Source organism: Mus musculus, chromosome 15 (assembly GCF_000001635.26).
Source record: "Mus musculus strain C57BL/6J chromosome 15, GRCm38.p6 C57BL/6J".
Taxonomy (NCBI): Eukaryota; Metazoa; Chordata; class Mammalia; order Rodentia; family Muridae; genus Mus; species Mus musculus.
The window spans coordinates 73,721,681-73,744,627 of NC_000081.6; the positions used below are offsets into that span (position 1 = coordinate 73,721,681).

Here is a 22,947-nt window from a genome sequence, read left to right on the forward strand (position 1 = left end):
GTCTCAGCCTGCATGGGCTCAGTGCTTCCTTTCCATGCCAGGATGACTGACAGACATCACCATTTCTTGACGCTTGATCATGCACAGGCATCCCCGCTTCTTGCCTATTCTCCACTTGACTTACAGAGAACATTGGTGTGGATGCTCATGCAGCCCAAGAGGGAATTTCCCAGAGGGCTTTGAGCCTGCATCTTGGAGGCTGATCCTAAGTCTAGCCAGCCACAGATGGTCCACTGCATCTCTGGCTGACTATCTCCGTATCGTGGGATCCCAAGCCAGAACTGGTCTGTTTGGCCACAGACCTGCAGCTAACAACAGTTTGGCTGTTTCAGGCTACTTGGATGTTGTTTAACTGCCATTGCGACTCATCGCGGCACAGCTAAGCCTCCGATAAATGAACCAGCACAGTGGCACAGTTACACAACAGGGGACCCAGGAACGAGCCATACTACCATGATCTCTACAGTTCTTCTTTTGTGCTGCCCCAGAGCCTTGCTTCCCTCCAGCTGTCTCTGCTTCTTGTCAGGGAACTGCTGCCCGCTTCAATCCCCTTCACAGCAGCAGGGCCTGTGATGGGGGAGTTGGCTTTAGTCGAGTCATCATGGGAGAGGAGGGACCCTAAGTGAGGAAGCCAATACAAGTGTGCTCCTGAGGTTTCCCTGGTTATAAAACTCCAGGGCACATTTTCCAGAGACAACAGGAGACCTGGGGATAGATACCCCAGGGTAGCAGGGTAAGATGCTGGGGTGTGTTTCTACTGCTGGCTTCCCTGCTCGTGGGAGCTGGCCTGAGGCCATTCCTTTTGTACTTCAGGGCTCCTACTATAAGAGGTAAGACTCTGTCCGTGAGGGGAAGGCTGTGTTCTCTAGAATGGCCACACCCACTGAGGTTAATTAGGACGGCTATGGGAGGTGGCTCAGAGCAGGTACCACATTGCACCTCATCCTATTTGAATCCTCTCTGGCCTTCTTTTTACCACAAGCTCTTTGTCTCTTTGCTCACGCCTATCCACAGGAAGGATCCTTATGGATTTACACTAGAAGAGTGTGTCTTGGGTTGGCAAAAGCAAGCAAGTATGGCGAGTGCTGTCTTGCTCCGTCTTCTCCATGGCCCTAGGATTAGAACTGTTAACCACCACTCTCTCTAGAGATGGGAAGACAAGTCAGGGGTTACATCATGCAGCCCAAGGAGGGGGGCTCAGAAGTCACTTCTGTGGCATTGGCCTTACAATTTCTCCAACCCCCCCCCCCCATCTGGATCCTGTGTCTAGCTCAGCATTTCCCCAGCCAGGGCCCCTCCTTTCTAACCTTGCTGACCTGGGGCCAGGCCTGGTGGCCGGAGGTAGTAGCTTCCTGGAAATCCACTTAGCATTGACCTCATTCCCTGTCCTCTGAGCTAATCTGCTGATCCTGCTGTCCCCGAGGGCAGGTAGCTCTGGGTCTTCCTGATCCAAATAGGTTTAGTGCAGAGGGCAGGATGCTTTCAGCGGGGCTATGTCTGTATCTGCGGCTTCTGGAAGGATGGCTCTGACTCAGTCTCTGCCTTCCCCTTGCCCAGCCCCCATCTCACCATCTCTCTTAGTGTAGACTAAGCCAGCCTAAGGTTCCCTTTACCACGGAAACCTCAGGATCTCCCCCCCCCCCCTGCCCCCGTTACATTCCCGCCAGTGCACCTTCTTTTCACTCTGTATCCCCCCGAACTTCTGTCAGGGACTCTGTAAAACAGGGCTACAGAGCTTCCTCCAAGGAAAGAGGTGAACTTTTGGGACTTTGGATTTGATCAAGTGCATGGTCCGGCATCTGCAAGTGTCTGAAGCATTGGCTGGAAACCTTCAGGTTTGTACCTTCTCCTGGCCTCTGGCTGCCAGGACCTGGGTGAGATGGAAATTCTAGGCTTCCAGAGACTGAGTGAAAGGCAAACCCCCTGTTCCCAGCGGAAACGCTGGAATAAAACTCCCAAGGCTTTAGGTAAAAGAGAAAGGAAAGGTTAGAGAAGGAGGAGGGTGGGGCTGTCCATGTGATAGGAAGTCAAACTGTTTTAAAAATCGGCAACTCAAAGCCGGGCGTGGTGGCACACGCCTTTAATCCCAGAACTCAGGAGGCAGAGGCAGGCGGATTTCTGAGTTCGAGGCCAGCCTGGTCTACAAAGTGAGTTCCAGGACAGCCATGGCTATACAAGAGAAACCCTGTCTCGAAAAACAAAACAAAACCCCCAAAAATCGGCAACTCAAATGGGCGTACAGCTCTATGATGAGATGGGCCATTGTTGCTGAAACAGGTATTGAATTTACTGGAGCTGGGAGCATGGCCTTTCTCCGGACTGGGATATCCCCCATTTGTCTTGGCAACTCACCTATTGGGGGAAGAGCTTTTAGAGAGTGTGAGGTGACAGCTAAGGACCCAGTTTGGTGGCCTAGGGATAAAGTGGGGGTCTCTGGCCTTCACCCGCTTTATGGGGTATGGGATACTTTGAGAACGTTACACAGAGAGCTTTCTGGCGTCTCTCCCACCACGGAGGAAGAGTGGATGAATGAATGTCTTTGGAAGAGGGACCTTTGGTTTGCTGGATTGATGCTGGCTTTGGCCCCGGGGGGGGGGGGGGCGGGCACAGGCTGGGTGGTTGTGGCACTTTGTAGAGTTCATCTTGAAGGTTCCAGAGGGTGGGCAGAGACAGAGGACAATCAGCCCAGGAGAGCTAGTCTCTGAGCCGGATCTCCGAGGCGCCCTTCTCCCAGAATCCGCTTAGCACAAGGGGTCTCAAAATCAACCATAGGTCCCCAGACCCAGTGACTATTGCTTGCTGGCCCATGAGCCACCCAACTTTTCTTGAAGCGAGGGACTTTTCTTTAGGAGACCTATGGAGAAGCAGAGGCCTCTAGGAGCTCCGATGAGCCTCTGGCCTGGGGTGCCTAGGCTATGGGGCACAAGAAATCGACCACAAGAAATCGGTTTCTAGTGGATCCTCTGAGACCACGCGCGCGCGTGCGACAGCGTGCACCGGTACACTCCCATTGGGTCGTGCCCCCACGTGACCCGGTGCGCGCCCCGAGACGGCGACGCCGAGGCCGCGCCCCTGCGCGCGCACGTCCTGACGGCGCCGAGGCCGCGCCCTGTGCGCGCGCGTGCCGAGCCCTCCGCGTCGTGCCGGCGCCGGCGCCCGGACCGCCAGGTCAGTCTCCACCGCGCCGCTCGGGCGGGGGCGCGCAGGGGGCCGTCGGCGGGGGCGCCGCCTCGGGGACGCGCAGGCGGGGACGCGCGCCGGTCTGAGTGTTTGCTCCCGGCGGGGGCCGCGCCCCGCGGCAGCCCCTGTGTGAACCCGGCCGGTGGTTGCCACGTGCAGGGCCGGAGCCGCAGGGAGGCCAGGAGTGGGGACTCAGCCAGCTGTTTTTTCGGTGTGGCGACCAGACCTGATGGGTGAAAAGGGTGACTCTGCTCCCATTTCTAGGGGTGCGGAAGATTCCCTCAACATCTGCCCGGTTTTCATCTTCCCTAAGAGATCCCTATCTAGGATTTGGTTCGCCTCAATTTCCTTCTCTGCATAGCTTGGGGGCATAGGACCCCATATCCTTTCTTGCCTCCCGCATGAATGTCAGTGGGTCACCTTTGAAGGCTGGGCATTAAGTCTTGGGTCCCTTAGAGACCCGAGTCCTGGCTTAGGCACTCTGGGTCAGGCCAGATGGGACAGCACCTCACTGTCCATGGGGTCCTGCCGTAGCCTGTCCACATGCAGCCGGCTTAAGCAGGCGACTCCTGGTAGGGAGCTGCAGGCATGGCTGGACTGGATGCCATGCTTAGCCCCCAAGGCAGGCAGAGTGACCATCCCTCTGACCCTATCAGTGAGGGGCAGAGTGGATTCCAGGCCGGTTGTCACAGTGTGCTGTGTCCATTGGGTAAGTGGTGTACCTCTCTACTTGGCTGCATATTTTGGAGGAAACTGCCCAGAGTCTTAGTGTTGAGAGCAGTGTAGTATGGACTCGTTGGGTGGTGCCTATGGCCTCAAATCCTCCCACAAGGTTATTAACCCCATTCTCAGATTATACTGGCACTGGAGAAGCGGAGTCAGGTCTAGCCCCTAAGGTCTAGCCTTGTTCTGCCTGCAGTGAGGAGAGGGAAGACAACACATGGAGTCTGTGGCCTGCTCTGAGACAGGCTGTGGGGCTCCTACCCTTGCACTCTTACTGTGAGCCTAAGGATGGGATGCTGTGGGAATGTTCCCAAACGTCCCCTTGAGAAGGAACTGGCTAGCCCCAGATATCTGTCTGCTCTCTTCTCTTGGCCTGGCCTGGGTACTTGACTCGGAGGTGTTGGTGGTAGGATCAGGACCTTAGTGGCTGATGGATAGGGCAAGGGTAAGCAGCCTGGACAGATGGTCATTGAGGATGTTGAGGTAGGAGCCCACCAGGACCCCACTGTCTCCTGCCACCACAGAACTTGGCTGAGGGTGGCCAGCTCGTGTAGTTGGTCTGGCAGAAGGGGAACTGAAGGAAAGCTGCTTCCTCAGTCCGGCAGGCAGCTCTGATGGTGGTGGACAGAAAATGGCAGGAGGACCTCTGGCGGGGGCAGCGGGGGCAGGGGGGGGGGAGCTGGCTCTCACTGACTCGGACTCTTGGCTAGTTCCTGGGGGTGTGTAAGGGCTGCCAAGTTGCATGCCTGACCTCACTGCTGTAGTGTTGGGATGCAGGGAACAAAGCTGGCCTTAGGAGGTGTCACACGTCTCTGTATGAAATGAGCCCGGAGAGATGGCTCAGCAGTTAAGAGCACCGACTCGCTCTTCCAAAGGTTGCGAGTTCAGATCTCAGCCACAAATCTCTGATGCCCAGTGGTGACTGCGATGCTCCAGAGGGTGAAGTGGTACCCCGTGATATCTCTCCAGGCCCAGAGCCGGGAGCTGTTGGGTCTGGAGCCGACAGAACACTGATCATTTTCCTAAGCCTCTGGGCTTGCTTTGCTCCCACAGCAATGAGCCTGATAGCTCTGATGGCATGGTGTGCAATGGTTCTGACTTATGGTAGGCCATGTGCAACTCCTGTCTGCCCTGTCCTCCCTCAAGAAGCCTCCCAGCCCACCCACTTCTATCCTAGCTGCCTTGACTATATATCTGCTCCTTCTGGCCCATGTACATTTTCTGCCCACAGTGGCCTCTTCAGCTTCTACACGTGTGCCTGTGTGAGGCTGGGTTCAGCTCACCAGAGCTGGCCTTTCTTTTTTGTCTTTGTTTTTCTATAAGATTCTTTTTTCTGTGTAGTCCTGGCTGTCCTGGAACTTACTCTATAGACCAGGCTGGCTTCAAACCTAGAGATCCAACTGACCAGGCATGCGCCACCACTGCCTGGCTTGGTTTCCTAATTTCTGATTAATCTAGTCTTGAAGTTTTGTCTCCTGTAAAATTGGGGGTGTGGTATATTTTCTGGGAAGATGGGTATTAAGGATCAATCCACAGGGGACATGCATGGCCTTGTTATTCAGGTGCCACCCAGTTGGGGCTCTGGGATCTAGAGAGTTACATTTGGGACAGGGCTGTGGTGTGCTGTGGACTAGGCTGGACTTAGCTTGGTATTGTAAATGTAAAGAGCCTGTCTTGTATCCTCCAAATGGACAGGCTGCAGGGTGTGGAGCACAGAGGGGACTGCTGAGGGCCCTGGGGCCACCAGTAGTGCACCTCTAAGCCATGTTATAATACAGTGAATAAGGTAATGAAGTATAGTTACGAGGCCCAAGGGAGAGGATGGGGCTGTGGGGTTCTGAAGGCTCCATAGGAGTTCACATGGTGGAGGTTGTGTGTTTCCTATCAAGAGGCACCTCAGGCCAGCACTCCTGAATCTCACTGTAATCATTTGGAGCTGGGCCAAAGCTGTTGGGTCAGAGACAGTTCAGACAAAAAGCAGGCTGCTAGCCTAGTGACGCTGGTGGCCCTGAGGGGTCTCTGATGTCATAATAATGACATAACTATGACTCAGGAGCTTGGCTGGCCACCTGGTGTCCATATAGCATGTAGCTCAGCCTGGGAGCATTAGGACCCAGGTCTTCTTCTTCTAGAACCCTTGAAAGGGACACTAGGGTGACATTGTGTACACAGTTGTCTTCCTTGGAACACCCTTCTTTCCACCATTTGCACTGCGCTCCCTTCCCCCATGCCTACCTGCTTGTCTCCCACAAGAGGCCCCGGTGCCTCCCAGATGTCTGTCCCAGATGTGGAGTCTGCCCGAAGAGTCAGAATGGTGCTGTGTGTTCTTTCCTGCAGGCCACACACCCTCCTGCTTGGCTGCTACAGATCCTTTCTGTCCTCCTCAGAGTGAGCAGACTACCCGGGTCTATCCTCTGCATGGCCAGGTGCTAGGGATGGGGCCAGGAACGGTGGGGGCTCTTTAGTAGTGTCTAGTGACATTAGTGGTGACCACAAGGGAGGGCCGGGTTGTGAGGCTGTCTTCTGGTTCTACAGCTGTGCTGGACCTAGAGGTACAGGAATAGGCACCTAGGGCACCCTGCTGGTTGGGGATGGCTTTGGCCTAGGACTAGAGCCCAGGCCCACCATTGTGGGACTATGCTGCTTTCGTGGGGTAGGTTGGTGGGAGGGTATGGGCTCCCATTTTTTGAGTGAGGACCTCAGGAGCAGGCAGCTCCAAGGTTCCTGCAGCCGATCTGGTTCTCCTTGCCTACTGCCCTAGCTGAGCATGGGTGCCCACAGTGTGACTGTCCCTGTTGTGCTTGTGTGCCTGTGAGAAGGGGAAAGGTCTAGAGTGTGGTTAGCAGGGTTGGGCCACAGGTGGTGGGGCAGGTGGCCCTAGTTTGGCTGGACCAGTTTGGGCATGAATGTCAGTGTCTCTTCAGTTACATGTAAAAGCAACTGTGCAGCTGATGGGTTGAGCCATCATACTGAACCAGGGGCCTGACGCTTGTCTCTAGACGACTGAGGATCCAGTGGACGGAGGCAGCCAGGGAGTCAGGTGTTTACTGGGTGAAGCTGATGCCCAGCGGTAGGCCGCCTCTGAGCTCTACCTTTCCCACTCCAGTGAGCTCTTGTGTACAGGATTGTCCCTGTCACTTGCCCCAGGGACAGCATGAATGTTTTGGGCCACTGTCCCCCTGGGGAGGCAGGCATGATAGCCTGTTTTACCAAGAAGTTCTGAGATTATGTTAGCCAGAGTGTATGGAATGTCTACAGGGTGTCTGTCGGGTTCTTCTTGACACTGTCCTGGGTGGTCTCTCTCAGAAGGACCCATCCCCTACAGAGCCTGAGGTGTGGCTCAGCACCAAATGGCTCTTGGTAGCAATGGCTTTTGGAACCCATGACCTGGATCTCTGGAGGGATAGATAGGGCAGGAGGTGTTGGTGTATGTAGGTGATGTGAGACTCAGACTCAGGGTAGGTGTTTAGAAAGGGGGATCCTACCTCCAGACCCAAGCATCACACTGGGGGTGACCTGTCCAGTCTTTCTAGACTGCCGTTTACCCTTCAAAAGGAAGTGACCATTTTTTCTTCTTTTTTTGCTTGCACAGTGGCAGTATCATAGCCAACGAGGTCTATCCAAGGCGTGATTATTGCTAATTGAAAACTGAAGGCAGTGACCTTTGGGGGTTCTAGAGCTAGATATTGCTGCCCTCTGCTACTAGGGCCAGAAGGAGTCTAGGAAAGGCTATTCCAGAAACCAACCTGGAGTTAGGCACGGCCCCTCCTGTTGCCCCCTCCTTTGTCCTGACTCTGCTCGGTTCCCACCCCTGTTTCTTGGCAGACTGCGTAGAGAGGGAGGAGGCCTGCCTGGACAGGCTGGGCTGCAGGCCCTGGACAGGGCCAGGTTGAGACACGGGCAGAGGCTGCTGGGTTTTGGCTGAGTGGGCCAGTGATCAGTGATCAGGGTCTGGAAGGTGCAGGAAGGGCCCAGGTTTCCTAGTAGGTGACCTTCAGGTAAGGATCAGTGTAATGGTGGCTGAAGATCCAAACCAAAGCTGGCCCAGACCCATGGCTGTGATCGGGAAGCATCCCTGGTTGATCCTATGGTTTGAGATGCATAGCCCCAGGAGCCTAACATTCTCCTATGGCGGGGGGTGGGGGGTGGTGGGGTGGTGGGGGTGGGGTAGGGGGTGGGTGGAGCACCAGGTAGAGCGCCTAGACCTCAGAGTGCTATTTTCTTCTTGGAATCAGCAAGAGTTATTGAGTACCCTAGCAGCGTTGAGGGGCTGGAACCCAGTATATGGGCAGCAGATTATTTAGGTCATTGGGAGCCAGGCATCTGGAGGAAGGTTCAAATGAGTAAAAGACTGATAGGCTGGCATAGGTCTGCTCTAGGAAATCAGAATAAAGCTACTATGGGTCTCGCTGGCCAGCCCACCTCAGCCTCCATGCCTTCGGGTCTGAGTGGCATGAGAGATGGCCACTTACTAGCTAGAACACTCCTTTTAAGCCTCAGTTTCCCCTCTGTAGTGTCTTATCTTCTGTATTTCTTTCCCCCTCCTTGGATCTGTGGAATCCTGTGGAAGCCTGATCCCAAGGCCATGGGTTCACCAGACACACCCAAAGCCGGGGCTGGCCCAGAAGGAGGAGGTAGGTCAACTGTAGCAAGCAGGCCTGGCTTGTCCCCTTCCCTTGGGACCTGGGCTCCCATTGCACTCTTGCTCGAACCTCCCTGTGACTCAGGATTCCCGGAAGCAGTTCAGCTGTGTTTGGAGGATCCCCTATCCCACCCAGGATAATGCCCTCCTGCCCCAACCATCATGGCTTCTGCATTGGCCCAGTGTCACTTGCTGGGTCCCTGCTGTCTGTGCCCCAGAGAGGATGCTGCTTCTTTCTGGCAGCCCTCTCTGGCAATGCCCACTGGCCCTGAAACTCTGCCAAGGCAAGCAGTTCCCTCTAATCTCCCAGTTAAGGCAGCAATGAGGCCCCTCCTCCAGGGTCAGCTTTCCTCTGGCTGGTTGCCCAGAGGCCCAGCAAATGCTGGGAATTGCGTTGCCGAGCTTAGAGGTGCCCAGAACTCCCAGTGGTCCCTCCGTGGTGATCTCCCTGCCTCTTCTCTTCCCTTGGCCTTAGGGAACATAGCCCTGGATATACCATACAAAGCTGGATGGCTGATAAGTACAGCCTGGATGGCTGATTCCTGGCTATCTGAGCTGAGCTGCTGCACCTGAACTGGGTGTTAGCGGGCACCCCCCCACCCCCCGAACGCTGATTTCACTCTCAGGCCTGTGGCCTGTGGGGGTGCTGCCTGCTGGTGCCTTGATTTCCCTTTCCGTCAGGGCTCTTGGGGCTGGTGTGGACCAGTAGTGGCTTCAGAGCTCACAACAGATGATCGCAGCAGTTAAACACTGTTCACGGCTCAGCTTGTAGATTTGGCCACGTTTGTTGTAAATGGCCCAGGGAAGAGCTTCCTTGTATGCTGGCCTTCCCCTTTATGCTCAGCGCTACAGGAACAGGATGCCAACATCACACTTGGACTTTCCCATGGCCTTGACTGTGGGCCTCTGGTTCCTGGGTCTTGAAGGGTTGTTTATTGCCTGCCTCCCTACCCCCACTTACAATGGAAGTTCTGGACAGCTAGGGACGTGCGTTTGGGCATTGTGTGAATCTCTTAGTCCCATCTGCTGGCCCTGATCCCACGTTACCCCATTGCCACTGTCCTGGCTGCTGTATGGGGGATGAGGACACAGGCTATTGGCTTTGTTCTGCCTCCCAGGTTCCCTGGAAGCAGTCCTGGTCTGTAGTAGCTTCATGGGAGTAGAAAAGTGGAAAAGGCATGGTCCTATACTGGAGAAACTCTCTCTCTCTCTCTCTCTCTCTCTCTCTCTCTCTCTCTCTCTCACACACACACATACACAGCAGGATGACAGAGGACAGTAATCATCTTCTTGGAGCATGTAGCTCTGCATCCTAGAGGTTGTGCTGCAGGAAGGTGATTTTCTTCTTACCGGGTAGTCAGGTGGGCTTCTAGGAGGTGGTGGCAAATGGTATGGAGAGAGGGGCTAGTGGGGTGCAGCCCACGTCACCTGGGCAGGGCTTTGCTGAGCCCTTTGGGGTTGGTGGTTAGGCACTGGTCCAGGGTACCTCTTTAATTCTCAAGGTAACCTGGGGGTGGCTGCTCTTTAACCCCGCCCTCCACCCCTCGCCAGTTCTCAGGCAGGAAGCTGCTGTCTGGGGCTGGCCTCCTGCAGGTGGAAGTGTCAAGTGGAAGGCAGGCTGATGTTATGCCTCTGCAGAGTGGCCTGAGCCAGCTCTCTTGGTCCTTTTGTTTGTGGTGAGCCAGAGAAGGCACCCCCAGGTGTGTGTGGGAGGAACCCAGAACAGCTGTGGCACCCAGTTCCCTCAGTGACAGAGAGGCGATGATTAGCTCATAGGACTGCACCACGCTGACGGCTGACATTTGTCTGCTGCCGTTTGACTGCGAGGACCTCAGTTTCCTCCCCTGTCAGAAGGTGTGAAGTCTCTGTTTAGGGACTTCGGGAGTCCTCAGCTACTGCGAGGCAGGCCCTCCTGCTCCCCCCTACCCCTTTGTCTCCTCCTACTAGCTGTAGTTCCCACGACTGGCCAGTGCAGGAAGCCATCTGGAGGGCTTATTTACCCTCGCTTAGCCTCCCTGGCAGGAAGTCACCGGAAGGGCCGTCCCCAGGGGCCCCTTCAGGCCTGTGAGGACAGCCAGCGGCTTGGGGGTCTGTGCTGTGGAGTCCCCCAGTGGAGCAAGGGGGCAGGGAGCTGGGAGAACAGAGCCAGGCAGGGCTGGGAGCCGGGTGTGTGGCTGGAGTGGGGTTGAGACATTTCATCTAGGAGCCATCTGACCGTCTGTCCACCCCTCCCCCGCCCAGAGGAGGCCCAATAGTGCTGATCACAGGACTCAGGCAAAGCCACTTGGGGCTCCATCCCAGGGTGGTCTGTGTGATGTGTGTGGGATCCTGGGAACAGGAGGGGACACACGTTGCACGGACCACCAGGTGGAGGCTGCATGGGGGAGGAGTGATCTCAGGGCAGGAAGCGGAAGAGGTGCAGGAAGCAGATGTGGCCTTGGGAAGGGAGGGGCCCCTGGGAGTGGGGGCAGAGGAGAGAGAAGTAGAGAGATCACAGAGCACAAATAGTACCAGTGGTCTGGGCCCTTCGGACCCCTCTATTCCCCTTCCACAGGCCTCTGGTCCGTTTGTTCCTCAGAAGTCCTCTCGGACCTCCATATCAGCTCATTAGACTGGCTGTTTAGGCCTAGGAACCTGGGCTTCTGCCTTACAGGCCAAGCGTATCCAACTGCCCCAGGCATTTGTCCATTGGCTGGTCTAAGTGTGATTGACAGGGCCTGGGGACTGTTCCCACGGACACTGCCAGCTGGGCCTGCCCTGCCCCAGGAGGGACCTCGAACCCTGTGGGACCTGTGGCCTGGGTTCTTGGCAGCCTTGTGTCTGTCCTGGCTTTTCGTCTGCCTTGGGGAGTTGGGTGGGCCCTGGGGGTCACACAGCCCTGTCTCAGCCAGCTATGGGTAGGTCAAGGTATAGCCTCCTCATTCTCAGTGTCTCCCCTCCCCCCTGTTTCTGGAGACTTCCGGTTTCTGGAGACTGTAGCTTACGATACGACCCTGAGTGCAAACCCCTAGATGTGCTGGGGTTTCCCAGACAAGCATCCTTCCAAGCCTCTGTCCTGTGCTGGAGGAAGTGAACATGAGAACCCAGTCTGGGTCGGAACAGAGGCTGTCCCTTGGCACAGTGGTGGCCATTGATTGTCCCAGGAGGACCACTGGTAGGTCCAGAGCATTTGCTGTGTACACCGAGGACATGCCGTCCTGCGATCCAGCTTCACACAGCCCTGGGCTGAGACTCCCCCCACCTCAGAGGCTGTGCCAGGGTCAGGAGATGATTGGCTGTCTCTGTGAGGCCAGACCTTCAGAGTGGGGTCAGCCTTGGCTCAGCCCAATAATCTTGCCTTCCCACGAGATACCGAGTGAATCTGAGATAGTGCAGAAGTCCCAGTGGAATGGGCTAAAGTATTTAAACCACAGCCAACCCCAAGTGTAGCCAAGGAGCATCAAGCACAGTGGGCCAGGTGTCTACCTTGTAGCTGAGAGTGCAGAGCCCAGGGTAAGGCTGACTGCACCGTGTCCCGGCCTGGCTAGGGCAGGGACACCTTAGCTGTGATGCTTTCCTAGGCCCAGTACACCCCGCTGATACCAGGGGATCTTCCCTCTGCTCTTCCCTTGGCCTGCCAAGACGAGGGCATTTGGATGGACAGAGTCAGGCTAATTTGGGATCCTAGGCCTGTGTTCACAGCTGGGAGGCAACACCCAGAGAATCCACAGGATACGGCACATAAGCCCGCTGAGCACGGGAGCAGAAGGATGGGTCCTGGTCCTCAAAGATTCCAGAGATGATATAGAGACCATCAGGCCATGCAGGCTAGGGTGATCTGGAGAGTGTGTGCGTGGTTTCTGGCCAACAGCTCAGCAGGTCTGTGACCAGAGAGTCCCCTAGAGAGTCCAGAGACATCATTCAGGAAGTCTTTGCCAGGGTGAGGCTACATCCTTAAGGATCCTGGAGGGCCTCCAGAGGGAGGCAGCCAGGATAAACACGAACAAGAAGCCCACCTGCCCTTTACCGTGTAGGAGCATGCTGTGTTCAGAAGTACTGGTTAGTGTTCATCCCCCACCAACCCCCACTGACCACTGGCTAGACTAGAGAGTCACCGAGCAATACGAGGAAAACCAGGAACCCTCTTCTCTAAGCTTTAGGAGCTAGCAAGAGCCATAGGCTGCCCCAGCTGGTGCATAAAGCCCATGTGGGGAAGAACAGGTCTACAGCAGTTAGGGAAGGTTGAGTTGAGTGCCTGAGAGACCTGTATGGTCTCTGCTGCTGCCCAAGTCTGGGATTGCAGGCTTGTGTTGGTACCCTCGGCCCCCCAGCTGCATGCAGACCCTGGATAGCTCGCTCCTGGCCACTCGGTTTCCTTGGTTTATGTTCCCAGACAGAAGTAATCCTGGTTCTTTCTTGGCATGTGCTATCTTCCTTGAGGTGGGCTGCGGGGGTGGGGGGGATCCCCTGAGAACCTTCCTTCTCTTGGGGGAGGGGCATCCCAAGTGGTGACTTTTGATCATCTCTATCTTTGGTCCAGGCTCTGAGGTTGGGAGGCTTGGTGGGAAGGGACAAGCCTGCCAGCTGTCCTTCATTTCACTGGCCACGTGGTCCTGGCCAGGCCTGGTGTCCTGGGTATGTAGTCCCCACCTTGGTCTTATCCCACTGCACACCCCCTGTATTTGCATACCCATTGAAATACCTACTGGGTGCAGTGTTCAGAATCCATAGACAAGGGCATCCCCTCAGTGGGAAGAGGACAGATTCCAGGTCAGACAGTGCTGATGGACAGCTGTTAGCCCAGAAGTCACTGACCTGAGGTTCGAGTGACGAGGAGACGTGGGGAGGCAGAGACGTCCATTGAGCAGCTAGGCCGTGCAAAGGCCTGGGGGCAGCGCTGCACTGAGCTCAGTGGTTTGCAGACGCAGCTGGGGAGGCAGGTGCAGAGGAGGCTTAGAGAACAGTTACTGGTTCTGGGGCGATCCTCTGGGTGCGAGAGCATCTGGAGGAGGCCATGGTCTCCCTGAGGTGTGATGGGGGAAGATGAACGACCTAGGATACCCAGCTGGGGCTGTTCCAGGAGGCCTGGCCCTCAGGCGAGTGGCTCAGCATCTCACTAGACCCCCTTCCAGAGCTGCCCTCTGCCTGGGGTTGTAGGGACTGTCTGTGTCCTCTCTTGTGTTGGACTCTGGGACAGGCCTGGATGAAGACCAGAGATCTGTTGGTGCCCATGGTGACTCTGATTTCTGAGAGCTGGCCTAGCTGGCTTTTATTATAGATGATGCCCACTTATTCCACAGTGGCCCTTTGTTGCTGGGCCCTCCTGTGGACACCTATCCTCTACTCTTCTATTAACAATGACACGTCCCTCATTGTCCTGTGTATATGACAGTCACACAGTAAGCCAGTCCTGGGGATGTCTACCCCACTACACAGTTGGGTGAACTTAAAGAAGGCCAATGTAAATAGACAGTGACTATCCCATCCTGTAGGATGGTGGGAACTGGCCAAGTCTTTTTTCTTCCCCTTCTTTCCCAGTGTTTAGGGTCCTTCAGAGAGAGACACTCAGCTGCCCAGATCTCCCAGGAGCCTGCTACTGGCTCTGTCCAAATAAGCTCAGTAAACAGCCCCAGGGTGCTCTCTCTAGCTCGCTTGCGCTCTCTCTCTCTCTCTCTCTCTCTCTCTCTCTCTCTCTCTCCCCCTCTCTCCCTGTATCCCTCTCCCCCTCCCTCCCTCCCTTGTCAGAGTGTGTTGCAGCTTTTCAAATGCTTAGACAAACATTTCCTGTCCTCAGGGGAGTGATCTGAGCTCTCCTGAGGTCCTGACCATTGCCCAGTGGCCCATCAGGTCTGCCCTTCTCCCCTCCTCTCCCCTTTACCTTGCACCTCTTCAGTGGCCACACACTGCCAACATTCTGCCAGGTGCCCCAGGTGTGGGCTGGATTCTGTTATCCTGCCCTTGTTGCCATAGCCCACTTCCCTGCCTGGTTTAAGCTCTAGGCTTCCTGGTCCCTCTCGGGGTGCCACAGTGCTCTTGGACCCCGGCATCTCATAGCATCCGCCTCCCTTATTCCTGCAATGATCAACACTGTCTCCAGCTCGGGCTCACAGTGATCTAAATGTCCCTTAGCCGAGGACTAGATAAAACATGGCATGTTCCTACAGTGGAATACGATTTGGCTAATAAAAGGAAGTGAAGCACTGGCTTGCTACAAGTGAGATCTTTGAAGACATGCATGTATGGGAAAAGACATCACAATGGTTCCATGCGACATCCTTTTAAAATCCCAGACAGGGAACCACAGATGGGGGCCAGAGGAAGAGGTGAATGCTTGTGGCTGCTCTGTGTGCTGACAGGAGGTCCCCAGGGCCTCACACATGTTTGCCCAGCACTTTGCCCCTGGGCTGCAGCTCCAAGACTTCCAAGTTTTAAATCTGGAGACAGAGTATTGCTGTATACCCGAGACAGGCCTTAGACTGACAACAGTTCTTTTGTCTCGGCTGCCTGAGTGTTGGGATTAAAAGAAAAATTCCCCTGAAATCTTTAGTTAAATTTATTTATTCAATCACCAGTTGATTACTTGATTAATTGATCGATCGATTGATTGATTAATTGATTAAACTCCCAGGAGTTGGTTTTCTTCCTCCACCATGTAGGTCCCAGGGATTGAACTCAGGTCTTCAGGTTGTGCAGTAAGCCCCTTTACCTGCTAAGCCATCTTGCTGGGCACTTGAGTGCTGGCATTCCAGGGGTGTTCCACCACACTTGGCTGCAGAGTCTCTGTAGTTGTGAAGGTATTTTGGAACTGGGAAGTAGCAATGACTACTTAGCCCTGAGAATGAACTGTCAACCACAGCATCTCATACTTCCTGTATGGTGTACATTGTAAGGTATTGTAATTACTGTAAGGTGTGTATGCGTGTATGCGTGCATGCGTGCATTTGTGTAGAGGCCAGGGTCAACTTTGTGTGTATTTAGTCTCCCAGGAGCCATCCACCTTATTTTCGGAGGCTCAGTCTCTCCCAGGCCTGGAACACGTCAGTTAGACTGGGCTGTTAGGCTGGTCAGTGGCTCTGGGATCTGCCTGTCTCCATCTTCCAAGTGCTAAACTCGTGCTATTACACTTTTAACTGGGGCTCAGGGATTGAACTCAGGTCTCCATACTTATGTGGCAAGCAGTCTTTTGGTTGAACCGTCTTCCTGGCCACCACCACCACCACCACCAGCAGCAGCAGTATCTTGTGCTATGGATTTTGTTGACTTGAAACTTGCCATGCAGCCCAGATTTGCCTCATACTCATGAAAATCTTCCTGCCCCAGCTTCCCAACAGCTGAGATTATAGCGCATCACCATGAGTGGCATATTGAACCTGCAGGGAGGCTATACGCTTTAAACTGGTTGACATGAATCAGGTCTGATGCACTCCTGGAATCCCAGAACTTGTGAGCTGGAGGCAGGAGGAATTCAAGGTCAGCCTCAGCTACATAGGGGGTTGGAGGCCAACCTAGACTACTAGCAAGACTTGCCTCAAAAAAAAATATGGTGGTGAATTTCACGTTACTAGGGTTTATTGGAGAGGAGACATTGAAACAGCCTTGCCTAGGGGCTTGCTGAACATGTGTTGCCGGGCTTGTGAAAGGACAGCGATGCCCTTGGCTTTGCCTGGTATGTTAGGACTCTGATCACAGAGGGTTGGTGGGCCCAGGCTGCTGCCCTTCTTCCACCTGAGGAGCTTTCAGTGACCACAGTGGGGAACCTGGAACCATGAGGGGAACCTGTTCTTTGTCCTCACCGCCAGTGCAGCAGATACTTGCTTCTGTAAGTCTGCCCTGTGAGCCCCCAAAACTTAGCCATGGCAAGAGCAGCTAAGGCTCTTGTTCCTAGCTCCTGGTCCTGCAGGTGCCACCAATGTTGTCTCTACAAATCCTTGCTTGGCTTTGTCCTGGATCTCTGGGAGCCTCGGAGTCTGGCCGACTCGTGAATGTCCCAGCCACCATGGTGCCAAGTAGAGCAAAGGTCCCAGCTTACCCCGAGAGCCATTCTCTGGACACTGGATCCCTCCCACACTGTGGCCCTCTGCGTCCTAAGCTGGGAATCCCCTTGTGCATGGCTTTCTATCTGCCTCAAACCTGGTGCTGCTGCCTCCTACCCACCCCTGCTGGGACCCATGGGAGACAGGGCAGCCCCGAGAATGTCTGGTGCATCCTGAAGTGCCTGCAGGTCCCTCCCAGCAAACCCAGCCCGTACTTGGTGCCAGATGCCGGGAGGGATTTCGCTTTAATCCTGGGAGCAGGGCAGGTGCTTATGCAGGCCACGTGGCCTGTCTGGGCCCAGCATGCCCAGTGTTCACACCCACCTCCCAACGCTTTCTGTGTGACCCACTCCTGTGTGGATGGGAAGTGGACCCTGCTGTCTTAGGCAGGGTGATCAGGCATTTGGATGGGCAGCAGTGAGCCTTGGCTGGTGCCTTCTGGCAGCGTGTCAAATCTGGGGCATGGAGTGATCTAGTCTGAGGTTGCTGTGGTGGGCCTCTGTATCATTCCACCGTACTTAAAATTGGTGTCAGATGCATCTGGAAGGCCGATTGGCTGTCTCTCCCTTGTCTCTGTGTCTAGAATGGGGTCTCTGGAAAGTCTTGTAGGAAAGAAGTTACTTAGACTGTTTTCCAAAGAACCCAGGAGTACCAACCTGAGTGAGGGTCCTCAGGGGTCCTAGTGGGGACCTGGCCCAGAGTCAATGTTACAGGGACAGTCTGCAGGGCTCTGGGAAAGGGACGTGTCTCCTAGATTCTGGACACTGAGGACAGCCCCACCAAGGCCAGGCTTCCAGAGTATCCATCTCACTGATGAGCAGACAGAGCACAGAGCAGTAGCGGATGCCACCCCATGTCATACAGCTCATACAAGCGATAGGTAGCAGGGAACCAGGCAGAGGTCCAAGCTGGTAATTCTCTGTGAGGGGGTGGGTTCTGCAGCCAGAAGTCAGGGGCTGAGCAAGGGTTTGAGCCAGCCACCAGAGTAAGTCCCCTTGTCTGCCACCCCAGGGAGCTTGCTGGCTTTTGGCTTGAGCTGAAGCTTTAAGGGGTGGGGGAGTTGAAGATGAGGATCAAGTCTTTCTGAGCTGCCTCAGTTTCCCTAAATGTCTTATGGTGTCACAGGGGCTGGCCAGGCTGATGGGAGGGAAGTGATTTGGAGATAAGTAGGGTCAGTGTTTTTAGGGGCTAGCGCTGGCTTTGCCAGTGTGTGCCTTCCAGGAGTGTGGCTTGTGTATGTGGGGTGATGCCTGTGCCTAGTGGCACCAGTCACAGTAGCTGGGGACAGCCAGCAGAGCGCCATGGTGTGGTCACTTCCTTCTCTCAGGGAGGAGGCCCACTGCCTTGCCGCCCATGTGCCCGGCATAGGCTTGGCCTGTGAAGCCAGTAGGTGATGTTCTGAGGTCTTGCGGACAGGGAGGCCTGAAGGAGTACAATGCCCCCCCTAACAGTCTCTTGGCACATCAAGGGTCTGTGGTGACCCAGTGTTTTCTACCTGTGTCCTGGGGTTCTCACTTAGCCGGACCTCTGCTGTCCCTCACATACTAATGCTTTGGGGGGCGGTTATCAGGGCTGTCTTACCACCAGGCCAGCCCAGAAATAGCTGTGACCTCTGTGGCCAGCCTGGCAACACTAAAGCATAGCGGCCTACGTGCACCAGGCCAAGTCATCTCACCGTGAAGGCCAGCTATTTTGGACATGGCCTCTTGAGGCCAGGTCAGAGCTCTTTCCCGCGGCTCCTTGGGCCCCTCTGACGTGCATCCGAGGGCCTTGGCATGCAGCCCTGGCTCCCTACGTGATCTCCAGCCCCCCACCCCCACCCCACCCCTGCCCGTCTGGCCCCAGAGTCCTGGGCTCTGGGTGAGGGATGAACTGTCTGAGCCTGCCATGCATTAGTGGGCTTGGCACTAATAAGGACAAAACACACAGGAAGTAAGTCTCTGGGCTGGTTCTGTGGGTGCCTCAGTTTCCTCATCCAGAAAATGGGGTGACGAGTGCCTCCCAGAACTGTCCTGAGAATTGGTGTAGTGTATATGACCACCACACAGAGAGGCTTTGGGGTTCTCTCATCTCAAAGGTATGGATAGCAGACCCAGAGAGGAGCCGGCATGGAGTGGATGGGTACAGCCTCTACTCCGGCCACTGGGCAATCCTACTTTCAGCTGTGAACCACTTGAGTTGTTGAGCCTGCTTGAGTTTCTGCTGGGCCGGTCTCTTCCTCTGTGGGGTGTGGATGTTCATGTTTGTTGCCTGCCAGAGGCTGCTGTGGTGCTTCCTGTAGAAGTGACCACATAGACCCAGGATTCCTTGAGGTCCTGCTATCCTGGAGGACCACAGCGTCCTGGGTATGCCACCCATTGGTCCTCCTCTAGAAGGCCAGGCTAGCCCAGCTTCCAACTCCTCAGGTGGGGGTGGGGGTGGAGACTGGCTCCTCACCCAAGAGCAGACCTCTCCATCCTGTCCTTGAGGATGCTGAGTGGGTTAGAAGAGGTTTTCAGTGTTGGGGTTGGGGCACGAGGGAAGGGCCACATGGCCAGCTGGCTGTTGGCCGCATGCTGATGGTCCTGGGATTTTGACTTCTGCAGAAGGGTCCCAAAAGGCAGCTGTAGCTGGTCCCTCAAGCAGAGGGACTGTGGCCTGTGGCATGGCACCTTGCAGGCAGGTGCAGAATTGATGTAACTTGTACCCTACTTGTATCATGTGCCTTTTGGCCACTGTGCACACCACAGAGTACAGGTTTGCATCTTCACTTGGAAGTGGGCCCAATTCCACGAGTACCCTGGCTGTGCAGGCAGCCTCAGCGCCTGGTGGGCATCAGGCAGAGGCTGGGTTGAGCATTTCTCAGTGCGAGTTTCCGTGTCTCCTTGGGACCTCTGACACCTGTATAGACTTATCTGGTAGCTAACAAGAGGTTAGTCTTAGGCCCAGGGAACCACTCAGCTCTCTGAGGTCCCAACTTGAAGCTCTTGTCCCCTCCTAGGGGCTGTGCCTGTTAAAATCCACAGGACTTGGGCTCAAGAGATGACCCAGTGGTTAAAAGCACTGGCTGCTCTTCCCAGTTCAATTCCCAGCCACCGACATGGCAGCTCACACCTGCCTATAACTCCAGTTCCAGGGGATCTGACAGCCTCACCCAGACATATATGCAGGCGAAAACATTAATGCACATACAATAAAAATAAACATTAATTGAAAAAAAATCCACTGGATGGTACCTTGTGTGACATGGAGGGGCAGGGGTCACCGGGTGAACTGTGGGCCAGACCTCCTTTGGGCCTCTGTTCTTGGTGAGAGTGGGGGGGGGGGGTCTTACCTCCCTCAGGGGCCGTTAGCACCAAGTGAGTCCAAGAAACTCCGTGCCCTCTGGGATGTCATCCCACTCATTGGCCCTCGGCTTTGGGGGCCTTGCAGCTTGGCTGGCACTGTGGCAGGAGTTGGCACCAGCCTAGATGATGCCAAGGAGGGAAATGCCAAGTCTGAGGAGTGAGTCTTTTGCTGGGACTGCAGTGGGCTTTCCAAACCTTTCTCCTTCAACTGGGATCCTGGTCTTGCAGAATTCCTGTCCCAGCCATCTGGTGCGGCAGAATCATAGGCTTACGGTAGCCAGTGCCCCATTGGCAGAACTCGGGGCTTCCCAGACAGGACCCTAGAACTGGGATGGGTTCCCACCTGCCTACATGGACTGGGACTCTATAGACACGGGTGGCACAGTGGAAACCTCTGAGTCCAGTATTCCATGCAGAACTGAGCTGGGCCTCCCCAGGGAGGGATGCAGACCTTCAGCGGGCTCTACCAGTGGACAGGAACTGCATCGAGGGTGACATTACTTCTCGGTGGGAGGTTCCTGGCCATGCAGGGGTGGGCAGAGTGGAAGAGGAACTGTCGGCTGAGGGTAGGAGGACTTGGTAGGCTCTGTACACACCTAGAGACTCTGATAGGTCCATCCAGCTACTGCAGGATACTGAGTTCTCTTTCCTGGTTGATCACTTTTTTCCCTAGAAATTCATCTCTGTGTGTCCCGTGTGTGCAGATCCTTGAGTGACATCTGTGTGGAGGCACATGTGTACATGTGGCTGTGTGTCCGTGTTCATGTGTGGAGCTGTGTGTACAGCTTTTCTTTATATTACCATTGTTGGAACAGCGTGCTGGTTGAGGAGCGACAAGGGACTGGTCCTGAGTGGCAGGAGCAGCCCCTGCCCTGTTTATGGAGTTTCCTGGGGGATGAATGGGAGTAGGGGTTTGTGTTGGGCACGAAGGGGTGTGGATGAGCCCCTGGGTTGGGCCTTGGTGGGCCGGCGGGTCTGTTCCACTTTACCCTCCTTCTTCCTACTAGAGCAGCAGTTCTCAACCTGTGTGTTGAGACTCCCCTTTCGGGGTCAAAGGGCCCTTTCACAGGGATCCCCTAAGACCGTCAGAAAACACAGATATTTATATTATGATAACAGCAAAATTACAGTTATGAACTAATAATGAAAATAATTTTATGGTTGGGATCACCACAACCCGAGGGACTGTATTAAAGGATCACTACATTAGGAAGGTTGAGACGAAGTGTACCGCCCTAGAGGAAGTGCGAGCCCCAGCAGGCACTGATGGGACGTGGGACCCAAGGTCAAACCCAGACTGCTGCCTGCTGGGGCTGTCTGGGCCGTGCTTTTAGGTATGGGGCTGTTTACTTGGAGGGTGGGGTGAGGTGAGACTCTTATTTCTGGTCTGCATTAGGTAGGTTGTCCACCCCCTTGGGGCTGTGATGACCTGCCACCCACCCTCCCTTGTTCCTGCTGTCACAGGTCCCTGGAGGACTGCCTGTCCCCTGTCCCCCGATCAGCAGGGAGAACTGTATCAGGTGGTGTGACCCTGGACCCTGTGTCGATACCCTGTTTGGGCTACCCCTGAGCTCAGTCCTGGGGCTGCTATATCAGGGCTCCTGCCTCCACCTCTGACATAGAGGGAAGTGAATAAAATTAGCTGCAAGGGAAGGGTAAGCTCGGAGGCCCCAGGAGGTGAATGTCACTAGCTCTGAATGGGAGGGTCCTTGTCTGGGGACAGCAGATAAGAGGAGCTTATCCCAGAGAGAAGGGTGTCATAGCACTTTCTAGGGGAAGTGGGGAAGGGTGTCACCCATGTGGCCAGAGTGGCATCTTTTTTTCCGGCAAGACCCAAGCTCTGCCTTTCTCTCAGCTCTCTGTCCATCGTGGGGTGCCTGACCCTCCCTCCTGTGGTACCCCAGCTTCAGTGTTGGCTGATCCACGTGTCCTTGTTACTTCCACACCAGCCATGCCATCAGAAAGTGGGCCAGGACTACAGTGGGTGGTGATGTGGTGGCAGCACAGCTCTGGTGGGCACAGAAGGACCAGTGAGGTCCAGAGCCTCCCCTATCACCTCAGCCAGCCATATGCTAACACCTTCAGCCTAATGGCTCCTATGAAGTGCAGGAGAGTCGCTTCTCATGCTGGTCATAGCTGTATACAAAGTGACGGTCCCCCTGGGCTCTGAGGGGTGTCTGGAGAGGCTCTGGAGGTGCCACGGTTGATGGGAATGGAGTGGGCCTCCTGCCATTTCCTTTGGTTGCCCATTGGGTGTAAAACTTCCGAGGCTGTGCAAGTCACACAATAGCAGACAGGAAGGAGGCCTCGGCTAGATTGAGTCAAGCAGAACGCAGGCAGCCCTCTCCTCCTTGTCTATCTGGCCACACGTAATACAGGGTTTCTCAATCTTGGGTCTCAGCTGGGGTTTGCTTGCATATTTGGGGAAAGACATGGGCCGGATCGTGAGCTGCCAGACAGGTAGACACCGGTGCTAGTTGCTGATGGAGAATGCGGTTGGTTCCTACCCTGGGAACTGAGTCTGCTTGAATGCTGCCGTCCCAGTTTCTCTTTTCCATGGTGACAATGTCCAGTCCCTGTTTCCCTGTGCTGTACCTCCCTGCCTAATATCTCATGCTCTCTGCAACCTCTATCTCTGTGATCTCTGGGAGTCCATTATGGCATTTGCTTCCTCAACCCTAATCCCGTGCAACAATGAGGCATGGAGGGAGCCTAGACGTGCTTTGCAGGTAAACATGTGACCGGGAGCTTGGGACACAGTGTGATCAGTGGCTTCCTGGAGCACGAGGTTCTGGCCTTGGGGGTGTCCGAGGCTTCTGAGGAAGAGAGCAGGGTTCCTGGAGGTGTGAATCCTGTACCCTATCATTTCTTCCACTGAAGGGTGAGTTTGGTAGGCTACAGGAGCCATGGAAGATGTGTGAGCTGTGGCAGGTGGGAGACACCATTCAATCTGCAGTTTGAGCCAAACCTTGAGGCCAGTCCTGGTGGCTTGCTGGGTGGCTTGACAGATGGACTGGTGTTCAATCCTGGTGCTAATCTGTGCTGGAATGTGAGACGTAACGCG

At 55.0% G+C, this 22,947-nt stretch overlaps 1 protein-coding gene and 1 pseudogene across 6 annotated transcripts in view; both read left to right on the plus strand.

The window, feature by feature from the left end:
- The first annotated feature begins 1,464 nt into the window (after positions 1-1,464).
- Positions 1,465-22,947, plus strand: part of Ptp4a3 (protein tyrosine phosphatase 4a3) — a 35,622-nt gene continuing 14,139 nt past the window's right edge. For 2 of the 6 annotated variants that reach the window (NM_001166389.1, NM_001166390.1), the window contains exon 1: positions 1,465-1,835. Coding sequence is in view for 1 of the 6 variants with exons in the window: in NM_001166390.1 (NP_001159862.1) it covers positions 1,788-1,835 (48 nt within the window). In the remaining 5 variants the exon portion in view is untranslated. Of the gene's footprint in view, positions 1,836-3,116; positions 3,169-3,249; positions 3,890-8,521; positions 8,538-22,302; positions 22,344-22,947 lie in introns of those variants that run through there. The other 4 variants (NM_001357591.1, NM_001166388.1, XM_030248427.1 and 1 more) reach the window with 4 other exon arrangements.
- On the plus strand, positions 7,484-7,610 carry Gm22106 (annotated as a pseudogene).